General features: G+C 32.2%; 1 protein-coding gene across 1 annotated transcript; it reads right to left on the reverse strand.

The window, feature by feature from the left end:
- Nucleotides 1-16,266: 16,266 nt before the first annotated feature.
- Nucleotides 16,267-17,369, reverse strand: LOC112779188 (lectin). Its single transcript, XM_025823432.3, has one exon. The coding sequence runs from the start codon at nucleotides 17,293-17,295 to the stop codon at nucleotides 16,423-16,425; it is 873 nt and encodes a 290-aa protein (XP_025679217.1). The 5' UTR covers nucleotides 17,296-17,369; the 3' UTR covers nucleotides 16,267-16,422.
- Nucleotides 17,370-19,883: the final 2,514 nt, after the last annotated feature.

The following is a 19,883-nucleotide window of genomic DNA, read 5'->3' on the forward strand; positions in this document are numbered from 1 at the left end:
GAAAATGATGTTTTTAATTTTTTCTCTTGAATCATAAAAATTCAAAAATCAAAAAAATATCTTTCCCTTTTTCTCTCATCAAATTCGAAAATTTGAGTTGACTTTTTCAAAAATTTTTAAAATCAAGTTGTTTCTTATGAGTCAAATCAAATTTTCAATTTAAAACCCTTATCTTTTTCAAAATCTTTTTCAAAAATCAAATCTTTTTCATTTTCCTTAGTTATTTTCGAAAATTATAAAAATGTTTTTCAAAAATCTTTTTCTTAATTTTATCTCATAATTTTCGAAAATAACAATAATCAATTAATGTTTTGATTCAAAAATTTCAAGTTTGTTACTTGCTTGTTAAGAAAGATTCAAACTTTAAGTTCTAGAATCATATCTTGTGAATCAAGTCATTAATTGTGATTTTAAAAAAATCAAATCTTTTTCAAAACTAATTTTTATCATATCTTTTCAAAAATATCTTCTCATCTTATCTTTTTCAAAAATTTGATTTCAAAATATCTTTTCTAACTTCCTAACTTCTTATCTTTTCAAAATTTGTTTCAACTAACTAACTAACTTTTTGTTTGTTTCTTATCTTTTTCAAAACCACCTAACTAACTCTCTCTCTCTAATTTTCGAAAATATCTTCCCTCTTTTTCAAAATATCTTTTTAATTAACTAATTATTTCAATTTTTAAAATCTTAATTTTCGAAAATTACTAACATTTTTCAAAAAAATATTTTCGAAAATTACTAACTCTTTTTCAAAAATTATTTTCGAAAATTCCTTCTCTCTCATCCCCTTCTATTTATTTATTCATCTACTAACATCTCTTCATCAGTGTGGCACGTTTACCATGTTGAGAACCTCCGGTTCTTATTCCATACTGTGTTGTTATTTTTCAGATGCTGGTCGAGAGGCACCTCAGTAGACGTCTAGAGTTTCTGCGGCGAAGTAGTTTACTTTGGGGTTTCATTTTGTTATTTTGATATTATTATGTATAAATGTATAGTTTCTCCTCTTGTGCATAAGGATGCGTTGTTTTTGTACCTCGTAGAGGTTTTATGGAGAACTAGGGTTTATGTATATGCATTTTGGGACTTGGGGCTATGTACATAAATACATAAATATTCTCCGGCCAGCCTTAACTTCACAGGCTGAGTTAGGAGCTTGTTATTTTGTACCCTTGATCCTTTACTCTTATCTTTTGTATAATTATGTTAGTGGATTCACTACAAAAAAGGCGCTAATTTGCGGGTTTTTTTTTTGGTTTTGTGGGAGTTTTTAACCCCCGCAAGTTGTGTAATGGCAGTTTTAAGAACTGACAGAGTTAGGTGTCCTGCGGTTTAGTTACGGGGGTTTTTCTCCCTCCGCAAATTGTGGGGGTTTTCAGTATATTGTGTCGGTTTTCGAAGGCATCCAGTTACCCTATTCTGTGGCGGTCTTGATTGACGTTGTGGGAGTTATTAACCCCTACAAAAATAAAAGACTAAAAACTGGTTTTCTATTTGTGGAAATTATAAACTGCCTCAATTTAAAAATCACTACACAAATAAAACTACCATAATATTTTTATTATGCATATATATAATTTTTTATTTTATAAGATATTAATAAATATGGAAAATTTTAACACTAATAAATTCATATAAAATATAAATGTAATTCATAACTCATTGTAATGAATAATAACATTTTTATATTATAATAAAATGCATAATATCTTAATTAACATTGTCTTCATATATCTATTCCTAAAAATTAAAAATGTTAAAATTCAATAAATTCACAACTACCACTAATAAGTTCACTATTTGAATAAGTTTGTTTAGTAAATAAAATCTAACATAATATCCTAAAAAAAGAAAAAGAATTCACAACTAATCAATCTTTAAAATAACACTAAAGAATGTCTTCACGATTTTCATTGCTTCCACCTGATGATGATGTTCTTCCTGTTGTTGGTGTAATAGTTTCATTATCAATATCATTAGCCTAAAATAAATTAAAACAAAAATGTCAACCTAAAAATTACCAACATTTATAGAACTATAACAACAATTCAAAAGAAAAAAAAATCGAAGTGTAAAAAAAGCATTAACCTTTTCAAATGTCAAAAATATGAACAACAAATTGAAAAGAGTAGAGGTGTGAGGTTAGAATATACGAAACTAACAATGCTAGAATATTAGATTAATGTAACAATTATGATTCATCATAATTTTCAACATGATTAGTGCAACATAAATGCCACAAGAGAAGGCAATTTACCTAAGCTTCGTGGTCAAATATCCTAGTAAATTCAGCAGGAATTTTTCCTTCTTTAGAAAGGAAATAAGTCTTTAGTGCAGTCAATGTCCCATCAAATTTAAACTCTAAACGTTTAAAATTAGCTTGGGAGTAATTGGTAGAAGACATTGAAATTGAAGAATTAGCAAACTGGCCAGGATGATTGGCACCTCTAAAAGTATTAGTAGGTGTAGCTCCCATTCCCAAGCATCGCACCCTACCAGAATGCTCGTCCCCAAACACTTTGCCAATAGCATCATTTGTGGATGGTCCAGATTCAACTTTCTCATTTTGAGTCATAAGTAGTTCAATTTGTTCCTACAATTGAAATTTAAACAACGAAAATATAATAAAATAACATTAAAATTTGTCGGATTCTGAAGTTACATTTTTTACTAAAATAGACTAATAAATTCAACTTACTGCTATATCCCTTGCTTCATCAGTCACAAATGACCCATCTTTCTTCTTATGAGTTTCTATATACATTTCTCCATGGCTAATTTTTCGCCCAGTTTGTAAAAACTATGTAAAAAAATATAAAAAAAAGTTAAGAAGCATAACATAATTTAATAAAAACAAAAAAAAAGAATTATAGTTCATACTATTTCATGTCTTTTTCTTGAGATGGGTTTTGAGCCACCAGTATGGGGAATTGTTTGCTTCTTGCGAACTTCTTTGTTTCTCCTACACATCTCCTATTAAAAAAGAAAAATGAAGGTTAAAGAATTGATCACATATTAATATTAATTTTAAAAGAGAAAGCATGTTACCATTGTAGAAGGTAGAAACCGATATTGAATGAAGGATGCCCATTGATCTCTGTCGATGCCAACTGGGACATTATCAATGATTGCTTGTCTACTCATACATGGATCATAGAACTCATTCCACAACTTAATTCTATGTTGTGACCACTTTTTTGCAAGGCTCAATTTACAATATCGCTTTGCAATGCCCTCAGAAATTTTGAAATGAAATTTTGGCTATCAAAAAGAATTATACATAAATAACAAGATGTCATTATTAATGTATAACTTTAATAGGCATTTGATAAAAGTAAATATTCATAATACATACCTTCAGCAAGTTACTAAAGCACTCTTCAAACCTAGATCGAGGTATACCTAGAGGTCCTGACCACTTTGAGAAATTGATTGAAAATAACTTACAATCAACTGCTAATGTCCCTAAATATCCAGCAAGCAAACCTTGGCTTTCCCCAATAGCTTGTTGATCTTCAAAGTTTACAACAACTTGCTCATCTCTAGATAGGTTATCCATTTCTTTAACTTTTAGCCTTCTAGTCTTAATAGTTCCATCTGTGCCTTTATTTACATATAAAAAATAATTTATGAGAAATAATAGGAGATTAATAAACTAAATTAGTGACAGATATTTCCTATATAAGTTTTAAAAATTTAAACTAAATTAATTTTTGAACTAAATTAAAAATTTAAAAATAAACTCTTTGTATATAAAATTAATTATATGTAAGAACAAGTAGAAAATGTTTCCTATGTTGGGGAATAAGCTTAATCAAAGTAATCTAAGAATACTTATTACTCCTTGTCTTGTCTGGTGAATCATAGGTGATATTGATATATGAGCAATTTTAAGTAACTTTATATATGACACACCAGTATATATACAGGATCAACATATAATTTGTCAAAGACGGTAACCTAATAAATATTTTTTATTTGAATTTAGAAAATGAGAAACTTGGAGAAGTGGTATATATTATATTCCAGTTTCCAGATTTGTTCATATATATATAGTTGGGACTGAAAAAAATAAAATATTAAGTAGTGGAATATGAAATTTAATTAGTTTCGTCACACTTACCAATGGCCAAATTGGGCTAAATTTTCATACAATTGAAATTTTTAACATATGGCTCCAACTAAATAAACTTTAGCATCATTCAATCATAGCAATATAGAACAATGAATGATTGGAACTATATATCTTATGTTATTATTTTATTATGTGGGATGTGATACGTGTAATGAATCTATCTGTTAAGAGAATATTAAAGAAATTTTAAACGCATTACAGAAACCATAATTGAGTAATTAATATTAAAAGACAAATCCTTCTATTAAATTCTTTTTCCCAATAATTAAAATTGAAAAACGATATATATAAAAAATATATATAAAAGGACTTGATACTTTTTTAAACGAAATTCATCTGTATTGTAGAAATCCGCCCTCTCCTTATTTTTTTGTTGTAAGAACACTTTAAAAATAAACCAAGTTTATTAATTCAAAAAATTTATTTAAACCTGCCGAATAAGTATACAACTCAAATACTTATTAATTCAAATACTTATTTTTTTTTCTCTATTTTAAAATAAGTATCCTTTTTAAAACTTGACTTATTTTAAAACAGAAGAGTATAATGGAATAAACTTGATTATTTCAAAACACTATTGATTAAGCTACTTCTATAAAGGATTCAATTTTAAATATTGAAAACATGTGTATTTCCACAAACTAAAAAATGCTATATATAATTTAAACTTATATGAATGAAAAGCATTAGATCTATACATATTGGCATACTGTATATTCAGAAATCATTCGATCACTTCTCTACTTTCATACAAGAAATTGCATAAAAAAATATAACATATAAAGATTGAAATATAATCATCATTTGCATTTATTTAGAAAGCAATTATCTAGAAACTTAGCATGAGACAATAAATTTATTGTGCATCGTACCTATTGTCTTCACTGTCCAATATTTAGAAGATTGACGTCCACCAAAGTGCTTAGTATGTTCTTGGAATCCTTGGTTAGGAAGTGAGTGATCCTTAGTACTATCCGGATTGCCTTGCATTATGGAATCATGATTAGGTGGTGAGTTATCCGTAGGTGAATTGTGTACTATGTCCTCATTAGATTGATCAAAACCCCTTTCGGGTTGAGGAGCTGATTTCAGCGGATTAGTAAAACGTTTACACTTCGGTATTGCTGCAGATGCATTTAACAACAAAAAATTTGATAAATTAACTCAAAAAGCATGTTATATTCACACAAAATTAGGCTAAAGATAAACTTTATGAACAAATCAAAGGATTAATCATAACCTTAAATTAACAAATATAAGCTTAAACCTTAACAAATATAAGCATGTAACTAATGATTTGTTATTAATTAGTAGTACATGATAATATGATTCATACCACTGATAATAACAACTGTGAGTGATTGTGGCACTGACTCGTATATATAGATGGCAAGGTATTCTATGGAGCTTTCAAGAAGAGTTTCACTACATGGACTTATCAAAATAAGTTAAAACTGAGTATTTCTGTTTTTTATATTCACAATTTAATCATCTAGATTTTTTCATTCTATCTACAAATTTAGCACTTAACTTTTCTTAATCAATTCCCACAAATAAAATTTGCAACATTGAATTCTACCTGACAGGTTAATTATGAAAAAATTCAGCTCTTGGTATAACAAGAATAAGAAAAATAATTTCGTTCAGTCTAGAACATCATGCTAGGTATAGGAGAGAAAAACAAAAAAAAGTTATTTATAAAAATTAAAAACTTTAAATTTCTCATATTAGATTTGCTTAAAATTTTCTCAGCAGATTTTAATTGAAAAATGAGAAAAGTCCAAGTTAATCAAGTATGAAGTATTCTTTAGTTCAAATGATCTTAGAGTATCTAAATACCATTTCATCTTTCAACAAGCTAAATATCAAATTCAAAAAAATCAATAACATCTAACAAATTACTAAGATATTATCTTCAATCTCCACTCACAGAGTTCTAAAAAATTATTGATCTCATCAAGGCCTATAGCTAAATATCAATTGAAGGCTTATGCTAACATTTTTTTGTCTTTTCTTTTGATGTATTACTAGTTCATAGTCCTCCAATTTTCTATTAAATAAGCCTACGTAGTAGAAGTATTCTAGTAGCAATCAAAACTATTAATATACCATATATAGTACTGAGCCAAGAATTTAATTAAGATCTTAAGATGTTGTCTTCTTTTTGGAACCTAACTAGTAGTATAATAATAGATAGATATAGATAACATTTTATCATGGTAACATGGACTTAAGAGTCAAATTGATTATATAATCTTGATATATGAGAAATAAAAAGAAAAGAATATTACAAATTCATCAAAATTTATTGTTCTTTGTTATTAATTAGTGATTAATATTTAAAAGTATGAGTATATTGTTAAATTAAAAAAATTAAATTAACAACTAAAATAATAATAAAAAATAATAAATGTAATCTAAGATTTCTCACAAAAGAAAATAACATGGTGACACCAATAAAATGAAATAAATTGTGTGGTTTAACAACTGGCAAAACGGCAGTTGCGGACAGGAAAGAAAAGAGTAGTGCAACAGATTTGAATTGGAAAGAAAGCTTCTAGAAGTTATATGAGCAAGCATACGTATCAACAAAAATTGAGAGAAAGAGATGAAGCATTGAGCAAACACATTTTGTGGGAGTCATTCTTCCTCTTTTTCACAATTAAGTTATTATTCTAGATATATATTTAGTAAAATTTCACCATTATTGAGAAGTGATGAGAAGACAGTGAGTTGGATAAGAAAAGTAGTGAATATATTTTATGTTTTCTATGAGAAGGAATAACCAACTCTGATCCAAATTGTTCAGCCACAATAAGTCATTCAGAAAGAACTGACAACAGATATAACTAGATAACCAAATTAAATTAACTAAACTATTTTATGCTTTTATCTACTCAATATCTTTGTTTGTACTGAGAAAGAGATTGAAAAATTGTAGAAATAGAGAGAGTGATCATTGTGAGAAGTGAAGAATAGGGAAAAAGTATTCAAAGGTTGTGTCCCGTATAGGATTCATCCAAAACAAGTACTGATATATTAGCAACCACTAAATCATGGGAAAAGTTTAAGCAATTGGTAATATAAAATTCTTGCATAAAATAACATTTAATAAACATTACACTTGCAATTTGCAAGTGACTAAGTTGTATGAGAACATACATATGATATGAAATCTCTCAATTTTTCAAAGATAACCTTATCCCCACATGGTTATGTGTGATCTCCATCAGAAAGTGATGAGTTATTACTGAAAATCACTTGTATCATATACAACAAGTGCTGGACATGTGTGCTCCGATCTAATAAAACAACACCCCATTGGCAACAAATACATTTAAAGAACATTGAAAGCACTATAAGCTCTAAGAACAGACATATACTGTACATCGAAAATATTGTAGTCGACGCACATTACAAATTCTTTTTTTTGGTGAATTCACTTTTCTTGTCTATTAATTATTTTTTTGTTCCTTCTGTATTCAAATGTTTTATTTCTGTTTTCCTTCTATCGATTTAATATGAAGTTTAGAAAAAAAAAGTAAAAACAGAATACGGAAGGAGTACATAATCAAGAATCAGCATTGAATAGGGACTCAAGCAGCAACTCATTTAAATGAAGGACACATTAACCTAAATAAACAAAGCTCTGTATAACCATGGCAACAAATCTCTCTTTTATTTATCACACATGCAAATTCAAATATGAGTATATGAACCCTAACAATTTCCATCTGTATATGCTACCAAATTGTTACCTTTTGTATAAAAGCACAGCTGCCACTATGAACGCGAACAGCAGCAGCAAGAGGAACCCAAACCTGAACCCGAACCTGAATCCGAATGCTTCGCAAGGAACAGCAGCTTCAACACGCGCCCGCTAACAACAGCAGCAACACTAGCGCGAGGCAGAATGATGGACAATAACAATCAATGAAGAAATTCAAAGAACAAAGCAATTACAATGTTAGGAGAGTAGGAGCAAAAAAGGGTGGGAGGAGGAAAATTTGGGTTTCGCGGGAAGAAGAGATTTTTGCACCTGCGAGATTGTGTGGCCAAATTGTTTTTAATTTAAGGGGGTTTTTAAAAATCCTAATATTTAAAATTAAAACTCCCGTTAATAAATTTATTAATAAAATAACAGAAAATGTTTTGTTTTCAAATTCAAATTTACAGGATTTTTTTAAAACCTCCGTTAACAAATTCCTATAATATAGCCTTTTTTTGTAGCGACTTTAGATTTCTTCGTACGCAAGTAACCACGTTTTCTGAGCGCTGCGCTTTTATATTTTGTGATTTTTGCTTTACCTTTTCTTCAAGACTCCTCGTATATTATATCCTTTTAATTATTATATTATATATACTTTATTTTAGAAGTTGTAGCGCCTCGCCACCTCTATTTTACATCCTAGGTGAAAAGCTCTGTGTAGTAAGGTGTTACAATAGACGCCAAATTTAGTGTCAGAGTTACCGCCGGAAAAATCCAACGGTAGCCACGTTTAATGGAATATTGCATTTTGGTTATTTGCACCGTGTTACCGTTGGAAATATCCACCAGTAAATCCGATGGTAATCGTGCCCTAAATTCAAATTACGAACCATCTCCCCTTCATTTCGAATTCACTCTCTCTCTCTAACCTGTCACCTTCGTCTCTCTTTCTCTCTAACCACTCACGCTCCCACTTTCTCTCTAGCCTTCTCATCTCTCCTTTCCATAAACCTCCTCTACTGCCACCGCAAATGTCGTCGCTGCTGTTGCAATTCTCCTGCCGCTTCTGCTTCTGCCGCCACTGCACCTCTACCCCTCTTCTTCGTTTTCTCTTATTTTGCATTCAAGGTTTTTTGTTTGAACTCTGTTTATTTCAAATTATATTACTTCAAGTTAGTTAATTAGTTAGTAAAGGAGGGTACTGCTCTGTGCTGGAACTTGAAGGGCTATGTTGTGTACGTGGATCGGCACCTGTATCATCATCGCTGTCCCTAATTATATCAACAGGCTCCTGGTCTGAGTCATCGTCCTGCATTGCATTCTCAACTGGATCAGGTTCTCCCAACCCTACAACATCTAGATTAATGCCAGAACCATTAGCCACCTCATATGTCTGCTGCCGGACCGAACGGTTCTCGAATGGTACAGAACCAACTGCTTCCGTACGGTCTAAATCAACCGCAAAGGAAGGAGATGCAACGTACGGAACAGTTGGTGCAGCCGTAGCCATCGAACTAGAAGCACCGCCCATGGCAGTCGAGTGAGGAATCGGAGCTAATGCCCCAGAACTATCGACACCGATCTCTAACTTCGCATACAGCTCGTGTAGTATGACCTCTGCAAAACTCCTGCGATAATGAAACAGAACCCGAATATCTTCATCAGATACTATCACAAACGTATCATACTTCACACTGGTTGACACAACTGCGATAGGGATCTTTTAAAATAACTTCTTCACTCACTTGCTCCCGAATACCCCAAGCTTCTGCAATACGCTGTTTTTTAGATCTGACGAGGTATTCGATGAACTAATAAATACACTTAAGGGTTCTCTATCAGTGAACTTCACACCGTATTTCTTGCTTCTATGAATTTTTCTAGAACAATGCACTAGCACTTGAAAACTCTCATCCTCACTTGCAATTATAAAAATGATCCTCTTCAACACAATTGATTTCACTGTGTATATATAGATTTTTTTACTCCTTATAAACCGTAAAAGGAGTAAAGAGAATTATGTATGCATCCAGTGACGGATCCAGAAAATTTTGGTAGTGGGGGTAAAATTTATATAACATCATAATAATTTTTATAATAAAAATAATATGTGTATATAAAAAATTAAATATTAAATTATCTATTAACCATTATATATATGTGTATAAATATATGTATTGTTTAACTTATTTTTAATGTGTATTTTATATTTTAATATATATTTTATACAAATAATTATTTTTTATGTACATATAACATGATTATTGTTATGATTATATTTTATTATTGTAAAATATGATTAGCCTTCAAAATATCTAATATATAAATTACAATATTAAAATAGTAATTTAAATAATAATATATAATTTAAAATTCTATTGTTTTAGGTTTTATATTTTAAAAAATTAAATAATTTTTCTCTTAGCACTACCATCCAAATTTCTCTCTTTTTATATATATTACTAAATAATTATTTAGAAATCCACTTTCCAACGCAATTAGAAGTCGACTCTTATTGATATTTATAGTTAAAAAAGTTCTTTCAATTAATACAATTGCTATGCAAAAATTAAAGCTAATTTAAAAAGAAGATAAATAATATTCTTTTGAGTTGATTTTTAAAAAAGAACACTAATTTCGTTTAAATTTGAGAATTAATCATTCTAACGAATTTCTAATATAAAATTTTTAAATTGACGATTAAGTACCAAAAGTTGAGTAAAAAATTATTGTGGGGTCAAATTTAATAATCGTCTAATGGGGGCAAATAAATATTATTATCATATACTACTAAAAAAAATTTCAAATCGTAGTGGGGGTGCTTGCCCCCACACCACTATACATAGAACCTAGGGGTAGCAATGGGTAGGGTAGGGTAGGGTTTGGAGTCAACCCTAACTCTACCTGTGGGTTGAGATTTTTATATAAACTCAACTCTACCCTACCCGCGGGTTGAGAATATCTCAACCCTAACCCTGCCCGCTCTTAACCCGCGGGTTAAAAAAAATACAACGTTATTATATAATTTGATGATAATTTAAAATAGAACTGACTTTTATGTAAAAAAGTTTATTAAATTATCAATTAATGATATTCTTTTAATGACTAAGGATCTTTTGTATTTAGTGAGAAATCTTTTGTTCAACATCCACTTAAAATATATTTTTATATAAGTATATAACATATACATATATAGGGTGCGGGTTGGTCGGGTAGGGTTGAGGCTCAACCCGCACCCTACCCTACCCGCTGCGAATCGGGTTAGTAACCCTACCCGACCGGATGGGGTCGGGTTGGGTACCCGCGGTAGGATACATATTGCCACCCCTAATAAAACCGTTCCTGTATGCATCGCTTCTATTCATAAACCGTAAAAGGGATATCACGGTTTATGTGATTCTACTAAAACGTAGAAGGAGTTTCACGAATTATATAAAATAGTAACAAGACAAACAAATAAAAAATTTTCAATTATTGTATTTGGATAAATTTTTCTTCCATTTATTTTAAGAATTTTATTGATATGTGTTCTGCTGATATATTTCAAGTGTACTATAAAGTTATCATATTAAAATTACTAAAACTGCAGTAAATATAAAATTATAATTATATTCCTAAAATGTGTTTTTAAAATACAAATTAATTAAAATTTTTAATTATTTTTTTTCGATATCATTAGGATTTATAAAATCAGAATCACCAATAATCATCTCTTGTAAGATGTGCCTCCCACGTGGCAACACGTTGCACAAGAAGACGATGGCCGTTGGATCAAGTACTTCATCAGTATCCTAACCCGGCAACTAATTATATAAGGTCTTTGGTTGTTGCACACAGATATCCATTTTCTGTGGAGAGATTCTAATTTTGTAATGTCAGCGATGAAAACGGAGGTAATACCTTTTTAAAATATGGGAAGACGGAAGGTGTCATCTGATGTCATGTGATATAGTTTTGAATTTTGCATTTGAAAATGCATGTTTATAAGCACATGATGAATACTAATAGTCATCTTAACCTTTTTTTTAATACAATTATAAAATATACTATATCTTAATATGATTTTGTCGATCTACTTAAATAACTTTCAATCATACTATATCTCAATAATACTCTCTAAATTTCCATTGTACACATTATACAAATATTTTATTGACTTTTTATATTTTTTCTTTTCCCTTATTATATACAAGATAAAGTTTATTTATCGGTGTTAAATAAATTAAAAAATAAAAAAAGATAACTATCAAATTTAAATTAAAAGATTTTTAATTTAACTAATATTTATAAATTATTCTAACATTTTTTCGTAAATTCAAGTGGAAGCTATAGTAAATATCTTGTTTAAACACTAAAATACTAACATACATAAATAGAATTATAGTAATTTCACATGCAAATAAAATTGAATAAACACTCAATTTGATCTTTGTGCATTTTAAATAGGATATGGCGATTTTTGTTGAAAAAATAAACCTGTTTCGATTTCTGTTTCTAATATGTGTACTGTGAGTCATGGTGGCCCTTCCATCATCTCTCTTCACCAAATTTAACGGAAGAGATCTACGTGGCACTTAATGTTGTTGATGTGGATGCTAAATCACTGTTAATTAAGTAAGGTGTTGGCGAATGAGGAATGGTCAGAGATCAATTCGCAAATTGGCTCCCTATAAACAATGGTCAAGGGTCGATTTGTTCTTCTATGGACAATAGTTAGGGGTTAAATTGTCTCTCTTTAAACCTCTAACTAATGAATTTTTGGAAGTTGTTACCGTTTTTGAGACGATAACTTTGACCCCATGAATTTGTTTTTCGCGCATTCTTTACTATCAGATAGCATAATATGGACAACAACATGGTCCTAAGACAAAAGAAAAAGTGTAAAGTACCATTTTTGTCCACAACGTATGGGGTAAGTCCTATTTGTGTTCCTAACATTTAAATCGTCCTATTTGTATCCCTAACGTTTGTAAGAGTAATTCAATGTTATCCTGCCGTTAATTATAGATCATGAGCTTTAGTTGGAGTTCTAAAAATCTCTTCTTGAAGTTAGAATACTAATGCTGGATCAGAACCAATGATCCACTCCAGATAATAACTCATTAAAAGCTTAAACTGTTCATACCCTGACCCAAAATATAAACCAGACCCAAAGCAGAGAAAGCCCAGAAAACAGCTACCAAGTAACCGACCTCCCAAGAGGTCAGACAGAATGCTACAAAGTGATAACAACCCCCCTGAAGGAGTTATAACTGCCTCCCCAAATCTCTCACCCACTTCTAGAAGGGAGATCTCAACAACCCTAAGATAAAGGGATAGTTATCCACCACCAATAGTGGAACTACTCCAACGGTGGTTATTGGCTCATCACCTATAAATACCCTGACACCCCTCAAGTATTCTTAAGTTCCAATACATTACAAACCTACTTACCCCTTGCTAACTTAGGCATCGGAGTGTCTTTGCAGGTACTCCCCCACCCATTCTTTCATATACACAACTCGGACGGCGGTTCCCAGGTGTAAAGCAAGTTGGAGACCACCTTCCTCTAGCGTTTGGGCCTCTCATTCAAGCCCAACCATCCGATTTTAGGTAAGCCCCGGAACATTGGCACCGTTGCCGGGGAACCTGGAAGATCAACTCATAATGGCGGACGACCAGAACGAGGACGGACATACTGCATCGGAGTCTGAGCAAGAGCATCAAGATGCGGTCAACAACAACAGAGCAATAATATCTCTGCAAGGAGCAGACAAACAACATAGAGAAGGTCCCTCAGGCATTGAAGACTCAAGAAGAATCTCCTCTGAGGTACACGAACCAGATAAGGAGGGACAACCCTACTCTGCCGATCTCATGGGACTGCTACATGGCCACCAAGGACGCCTAGAACAGCTGGAACAAGAGCTAGAACGACAGCACGAAGCGCAAAAAAACCTAAGGAGAGAAGTTGAGCAACGAAGAGAGCTTGAAGAAAAATGCTTAAGGCTAGAATCCAACCTCCGAGATAGGAATTCTCGCGCTGATCGAGAAGACACCCCATTGGGAGGAGAAGATCCGTTCAGTGAAGATATCATGAGGGCTAAGGTTCCCAGAAACTTTAAAAGCCCTGACATGGATCTGTATGACAGAACCACAGACCCAAAACACCACCTCAGCAACTTCAAAAGTCGAATGTACTTAGCCGACGCCTCAAATGCTACTCGCTGCAAAGCCTTTCCGACTACTTTAACAAAGGCGGTGATGAAGTGGTTTGACAGTCTCCCCCCCAGGTTGGTAACTAGCTTTGATAACCTCTCGCGTAAGTTCCTTACACGCTTTTTAATTCAGAAAGACAAAGTCAAGCATGTACCGAGCCTACTAGTAGTAAAATAGGAGGTTGGAGAACTCCTGAGAGACTACATGGAAAGGTTCAACAAGGCATGCTTAGAAATTCAAGACCTCCCCACTGAGGCAGTGATAATGGGCCTTATAAATGGACTTCGAGAAGGACCTTTCTCTTAGTCCATCTCTAAGAGGCACCTGACCTCTTTGAGCGATATACAAGAAAGAGCTGAAAAGTACATCAACATGGAGGAAAACGCCAGACTACGTGAACCAAGCTGGCAATCGGGTGGTAGCTCATCTGATCTCACACCCGACAATAGTTCCTCCCTTCTGTATTTCATTCTTTTCACTGCATAGCATCTTCTCTCTCTCTCTCTCTCTCTCTAAGATAGTAGTGGTGTCCTCCATTATCTCCATTTACGCCTTGTCTCTTTTTCTTTCTTTTTTTTCGGTTTGGTCTTTCTCACTTTTGGATCTTTCAACAGCGGCAATGGTAACTATGGTTCCTGTAGCCATTGCCCTCCTCTCTTTTCTCTACCTCAATCTATATTTCATGAAGTTGTTGGAAAAGAGGTTTGCAATTCGCTCTCAGATGAGATAAAGGAGATTTGTGATTTATATGAGAAAGAGGATGGGCTCGTTGGTAGTGATTGGAGGAAAATAAAATAGTATGATAGTGATAGTAAAGAGAAATAGGTGGTAATGGCGGCAGTGATGGTGGTAGTTGGGGACGAGTGATTGTGAGAAAGAATTTGGATGATGGTGGAGTTTGGAATTAGTGTGGTGGAGTAAAATTTGAATTTAAGATTAGGTTAGATTAGAGGGTAGTTTACGAATTTTAAATAATTTTTTAAGGTTTGATAGTTTTGTTAGCGAAATTTCATCTTTCATGCACTACAAGAAAAATGCTGAATACTGTCAGATTTAGCGTCAGACATTAGCAGTGGATTTACTGGCGGATTTAGCAATAAATTCGTCGGATAAAAAGATTATCGTCGGATTCATTTTTTTACTGTAATAATTGGAGGAAGAAAAAAAAAAGATAAAATGGCGTGATCATTACCTTCGGATTATCCGAATTAGTGCAATGCTGCATTTTGGTCATTCGCAAAGTATTACTGCTGAACTACTCTCTCTCTCTCTCTCTCTCTCTCTCTCTCTCTCTCTCTCTCTCTCTCTCTCTCTCTCTCTCTCTCTCTCTCTCTCTCTCTCTCTCTCTCTCTCTCTCTCTCTCTCTCTCTCTCTGCCAGCTTCGGCCACCACCAACAACGTTCAAAGACTGTGTGGACACCATGTGTCGTGTCGATCGTTCTATCACCGCCGTTTTTCGTCGCCGCCGCCACTGCTGCATGAAAATTTTGATGCACAACATAAAAATATTAATGCACAACACATAAATTTGATAAGTAGCACATAAATTTTTGAAAAACCACATGCACATAACATTATTATTGTCCAACTAGCAAACAATTCATGCCTCAAAGACATTTTAAAGCACAACATAAAAATATTGGTCCACAATACGTAAATTTTTAAAAGATCATTTATTCATAATACAAAAAATTTTGGTGCACAATACATAAATTTAAAGACCATATATCCATAACATTGACTCAATCAACCAACAAAATACATATATTATATGCAAAAATTTATATACTCTATGCACAAAATTTTATGTTATATTAATAAATTATGTGCTATGTACAAAACTTTGGTATAATCAATAAATTTCTATACTCTTCAAGAAAAAAATCATCCGCCAAAGAAGAACCAAATGAAAAAGCATGTGATGCATGTGCGCATTTTTTTTTTCTTTGACATTCTGCCAACTTAATTGAATTTAGCTATAAAAAAATTTGTAGGTGTAACATCATTAAAATTTTAAATACTAAATCATAAATATTTAATTCTAAATTCAAAATCATAAATCTAAACATTAAAATTAACAAATATTAGTTAACAAAAAATTAATTCTCTAAACTTTTTTTTTTATATTTCTCCTAAAAAATCGTATATACCTCTATTTTCTTTTCTTTTCTTTTCCTTGACATGTGTCACTTTTTCTAACGAAACGAAAACAACAGAAAAGTACAAAAATCGAAATGCATCTTATTAGGAAGAGTTCATTGTTCATGGATATATTACATAGAAGGCAGAAACACCACAAGCACAGTGCAGTATTCACATACACAATGGACTACATGTACTTGTCCTTATTATTATTATGTAGCGTCATGCCCAATCATTACACAACACTTGCAATACCACCTTTCTCAACCTTGAAGCTTTTCCCTAAAATTGAACCAAAAGACCAAGATATTATGTTATTAATTTGTGAGTACTGTCCAGTGGCACCAGAGAACCCTACCCTAACTTGTTCAGGAAGAACAGTGGTCAAATCTATGTCATGAGTGAAGTCAACGTTGTAACCATTAGGGTAAGAAGCAAAAACTCTAAGAGTCTTGGCATAGGGATCATAGAATATTGTTACCGCCACCGGTTCTCCATTTTGAAAGTCCCATTCAGCGGTAACTTCCGACTTAATAGAGTTCACATCAATTCCGATGTGTTTGTAATCGGGATCCCCGAGATTGAGATTAGGGTACGTATCAAATTCAACAGCAACAACTTTGTCAGATGTGGATTTAAAACCAACGAGCTCTTTGCGCGTGTTGTTGAGCGCATTCGAGGCGCTAAAGAGGCCAAGGTAGCCACCACCGGAGTTAGGAGGGATAGTAGTATCCGGCGAAGCGAGGAAGAAGGTAAGGCCGTCACCCGGGGTATCAGAAGGTGAAGAAATGAGGAAGATAAAGGAGGTGAATATGGACGCTACTGCTCCGGTGGATTTATCGTAGAGCGAAATGGGTTCGGAGTACAAGGCTCGGCCGACGCTACCTCCTTGTGGGACGCCACTGCTGTCAACCCTAGTGAGTTGCAAGGCTCCGTTGCTTGAAACGGAAGCGTCACCTTGGATGATGAGATTCTCGTTATTTTGATCGAACCTGTCGAAGAGGAAAGTGGTGACATCCACTGAGTTCACACTGTGGAGTAGGATGAGGAAGATGGCCATGGAGGCAAGAAGGGGAAGGTATAAGGGTATTTTGGAGTTAGACGCCATGGCTGGTACGTATAAAGTGGAAATGAGTATAACACCGCAGAATAAGTTATGTTTAGTGTGGGTTAAGTTTAGTGCTAATTTATTGGGTATATATAGAGTGGGTGACGGTAGGTTCAAGGCGCATGATGCATGCAAAACTTTACTTCTGTAAATATAAAAAAGGAAAAGTAGGAGGAGAAAATGAGTTTAATGTATAATGAGTATAATAGAGCTAAAAAAATTAAAATAAGATGATAATTAATTTTAAATAATTTTGTCGTTTAAATTAAAAAAAAAAAATTTGTAAATGGTGTGCAGTTACGTATATAGACATACGACGGTAACTTTTTTTTTTTTGTATGTAATTTTCGTTCTGCATCGCCTTTTTACTTTTGCCCATTCTCTTTCTATCACTCTGGTCTGTCGCTACCAGGAACACCAGTTATCACTGTCCAGAACACCAGCCGACGCCGCCTAGTTTTTTGCCGACAACACCCAGTCTCTCTGTGTTCTGCTTGCGCGCGTAGCAATGGGAGATCGCACCGCATAACCCTGTGTGTTCTCGTTACTGTTGCCCACCCGCTGCCGGCCGTGCAGGCCCACCGTAGCCGCCGCTTCCCGTCGCGTCGTTCCAGACGCACGTTATACTCGTACTATATATTCACAATCAATGAATATACAGAATCAAAGATAGAGATGACAAAAAATTTGTTGGTCTATAGCTTTGGTTGCTATATATCTACATATCCACAATCAATGAAGATACAGAATTTTTAACTCTCTTTTCTTTTTTCTTTAACACTTCTGATTTAATTATACTCTCTTTCACAATCTAGTCGCCGTCGACTTTTTCCACCCTACAAATATGCTGGATGCTCAATTCACTAAGTATGTAGATGGTTATTTTAATTCTTAATTGGATGGTTATTTTTGTTCGATTCAATTTAAGTATATACAATTAACAAATGCTGGATGGTCATTTCATTAGGTAGCCAGATAATTATTTTAATAATTACGTGAATGGTTGTTTGATGACGATCCCGCAACGGTGACGGGAGAGGGGCTACAAGGGTGGCTGCCGGATGAAAAAGAAGAGTGATTTGGGGTAAAAACTTTTTGTAATTTAGGATTTGGGTGGTTATTTCTGAAATAATTGAATGGGAGTTTTTAGATTTAGGGTAATTTGTGGAGTGATTTTTATTTTTTATTCCTATTAGGCTAAATAACTAGTTTATTGTACACATTGTCAAGATTTTTCATTGCCTTTCTAGTTGAGTTGGAAAAAAAAATGTTCGGTGGATAGTAAAAATTAATTATTAAATTAATTATTATATATTTATATATGTAATATAATTTATTTTTAATATACATTTTATATTTTAATGTGTATTTTATATTAATAAATAATTTTAATGATTGATTTTAATGTATATTTAATATAATTGTAAATATATAATATTAAAAAATATTGTGTATTTTAGAAATTCTAATAGCCGTTAATATATGCGTGTAAGTGATTGTAGTGAATTTTAGGAATTTTAATAGTCGTTAATAAATTTATTGGTATTTATTATTTTTAAAAAATGAATATAACGTGATTCAACAATAGTTTAATCTATATAATATTCAAAGTATATAAAATATTATTATAATATAAATCAACAAAATTTATTATTAATTATATAAGTGATATATTGGTACTGTTTTGTTGCAATGCATGGTGTCCGATCACATCATATGGATAAGATTTCTTCTTAGCAAAAATTATTGTTGCTCTTGCACATACATGTCAATTAACAATTGAAATTACAAGTCACCCCAGAGCCAATGATTCACCTCTTAATTCCCACATGTTTCACGCAAGGAAGAAGACGGCGGTTGTATAATTTTTCATATGAAATTTTTTATTTTTATATTTTTGGGGGGAGGAGCGGGGGTGTTAATGACCTTCCCAAATTAATAATTTTACATGTGAAATTTTTTATTTTTGTACTTTAGTCCTCTCTTAATTTTTTTTAGCCTCTTAATTTTTATATTTTAGACTTAGATTATGAATGTTTTTATCTACGGTTCCGCTACGTTACCAACAACATATCTATCAACTTCTGCCAACTCTTATTTATAATTGTGTTTTATGGAAGTGTGTTCGTGGATGTGTCTAATAAAAATATCTTTTTTATAACTGTGTTTAATAGAAGTGTCTTTATAGATATATTTTCTAGATGTGTCTCTTTATATATATATTTAAAATATATATATTAATTATTAGACACATCGATGAACACACTTTCATAAAATACAATTATAAATAAGAATTGACAGAAGTTAACAGATAATATATTGGTACCCTATACTTTTCCTTTTATCTATTATCTTATCTTATTATTTATACTAATGTGATAGTATACTAATAAGACCCAATATATATATAATACATAATGAGATTTAAAATCTAAAGTAGATCATCCAATTACTTCATAAACATATTAAATAAATATTATAATTAGATCTAAATATTCAATCTGTATTAAAAAAGGCAAAAATTATCAATAGAATCCCAATACAAGAAATTCTTACATGTTTATCTTGTTGTTCTATGGGCAACAAGT

Source organism: Arachis hypogaea, chromosome 19 (genome assembly GCF_003086295.3).
Source record: "Arachis hypogaea cultivar Tifrunner chromosome 19, arahy.Tifrunner.gnm2.J5K5, whole genome shotgun sequence".
Taxonomy (NCBI): domain Eukaryota; kingdom Viridiplantae; phylum Streptophyta; class Magnoliopsida; order Fabales; family Fabaceae; genus Arachis; species Arachis hypogaea.

Coding starts and splice junctions, on each gene's coding strand:
- LOC112779188 (XM_025823432.3), bottom strand. CDS start 17,295: ATGGCGTCTAACTCCAAAATACCCTTATACCTTCCCCTTCTTGCCTCC.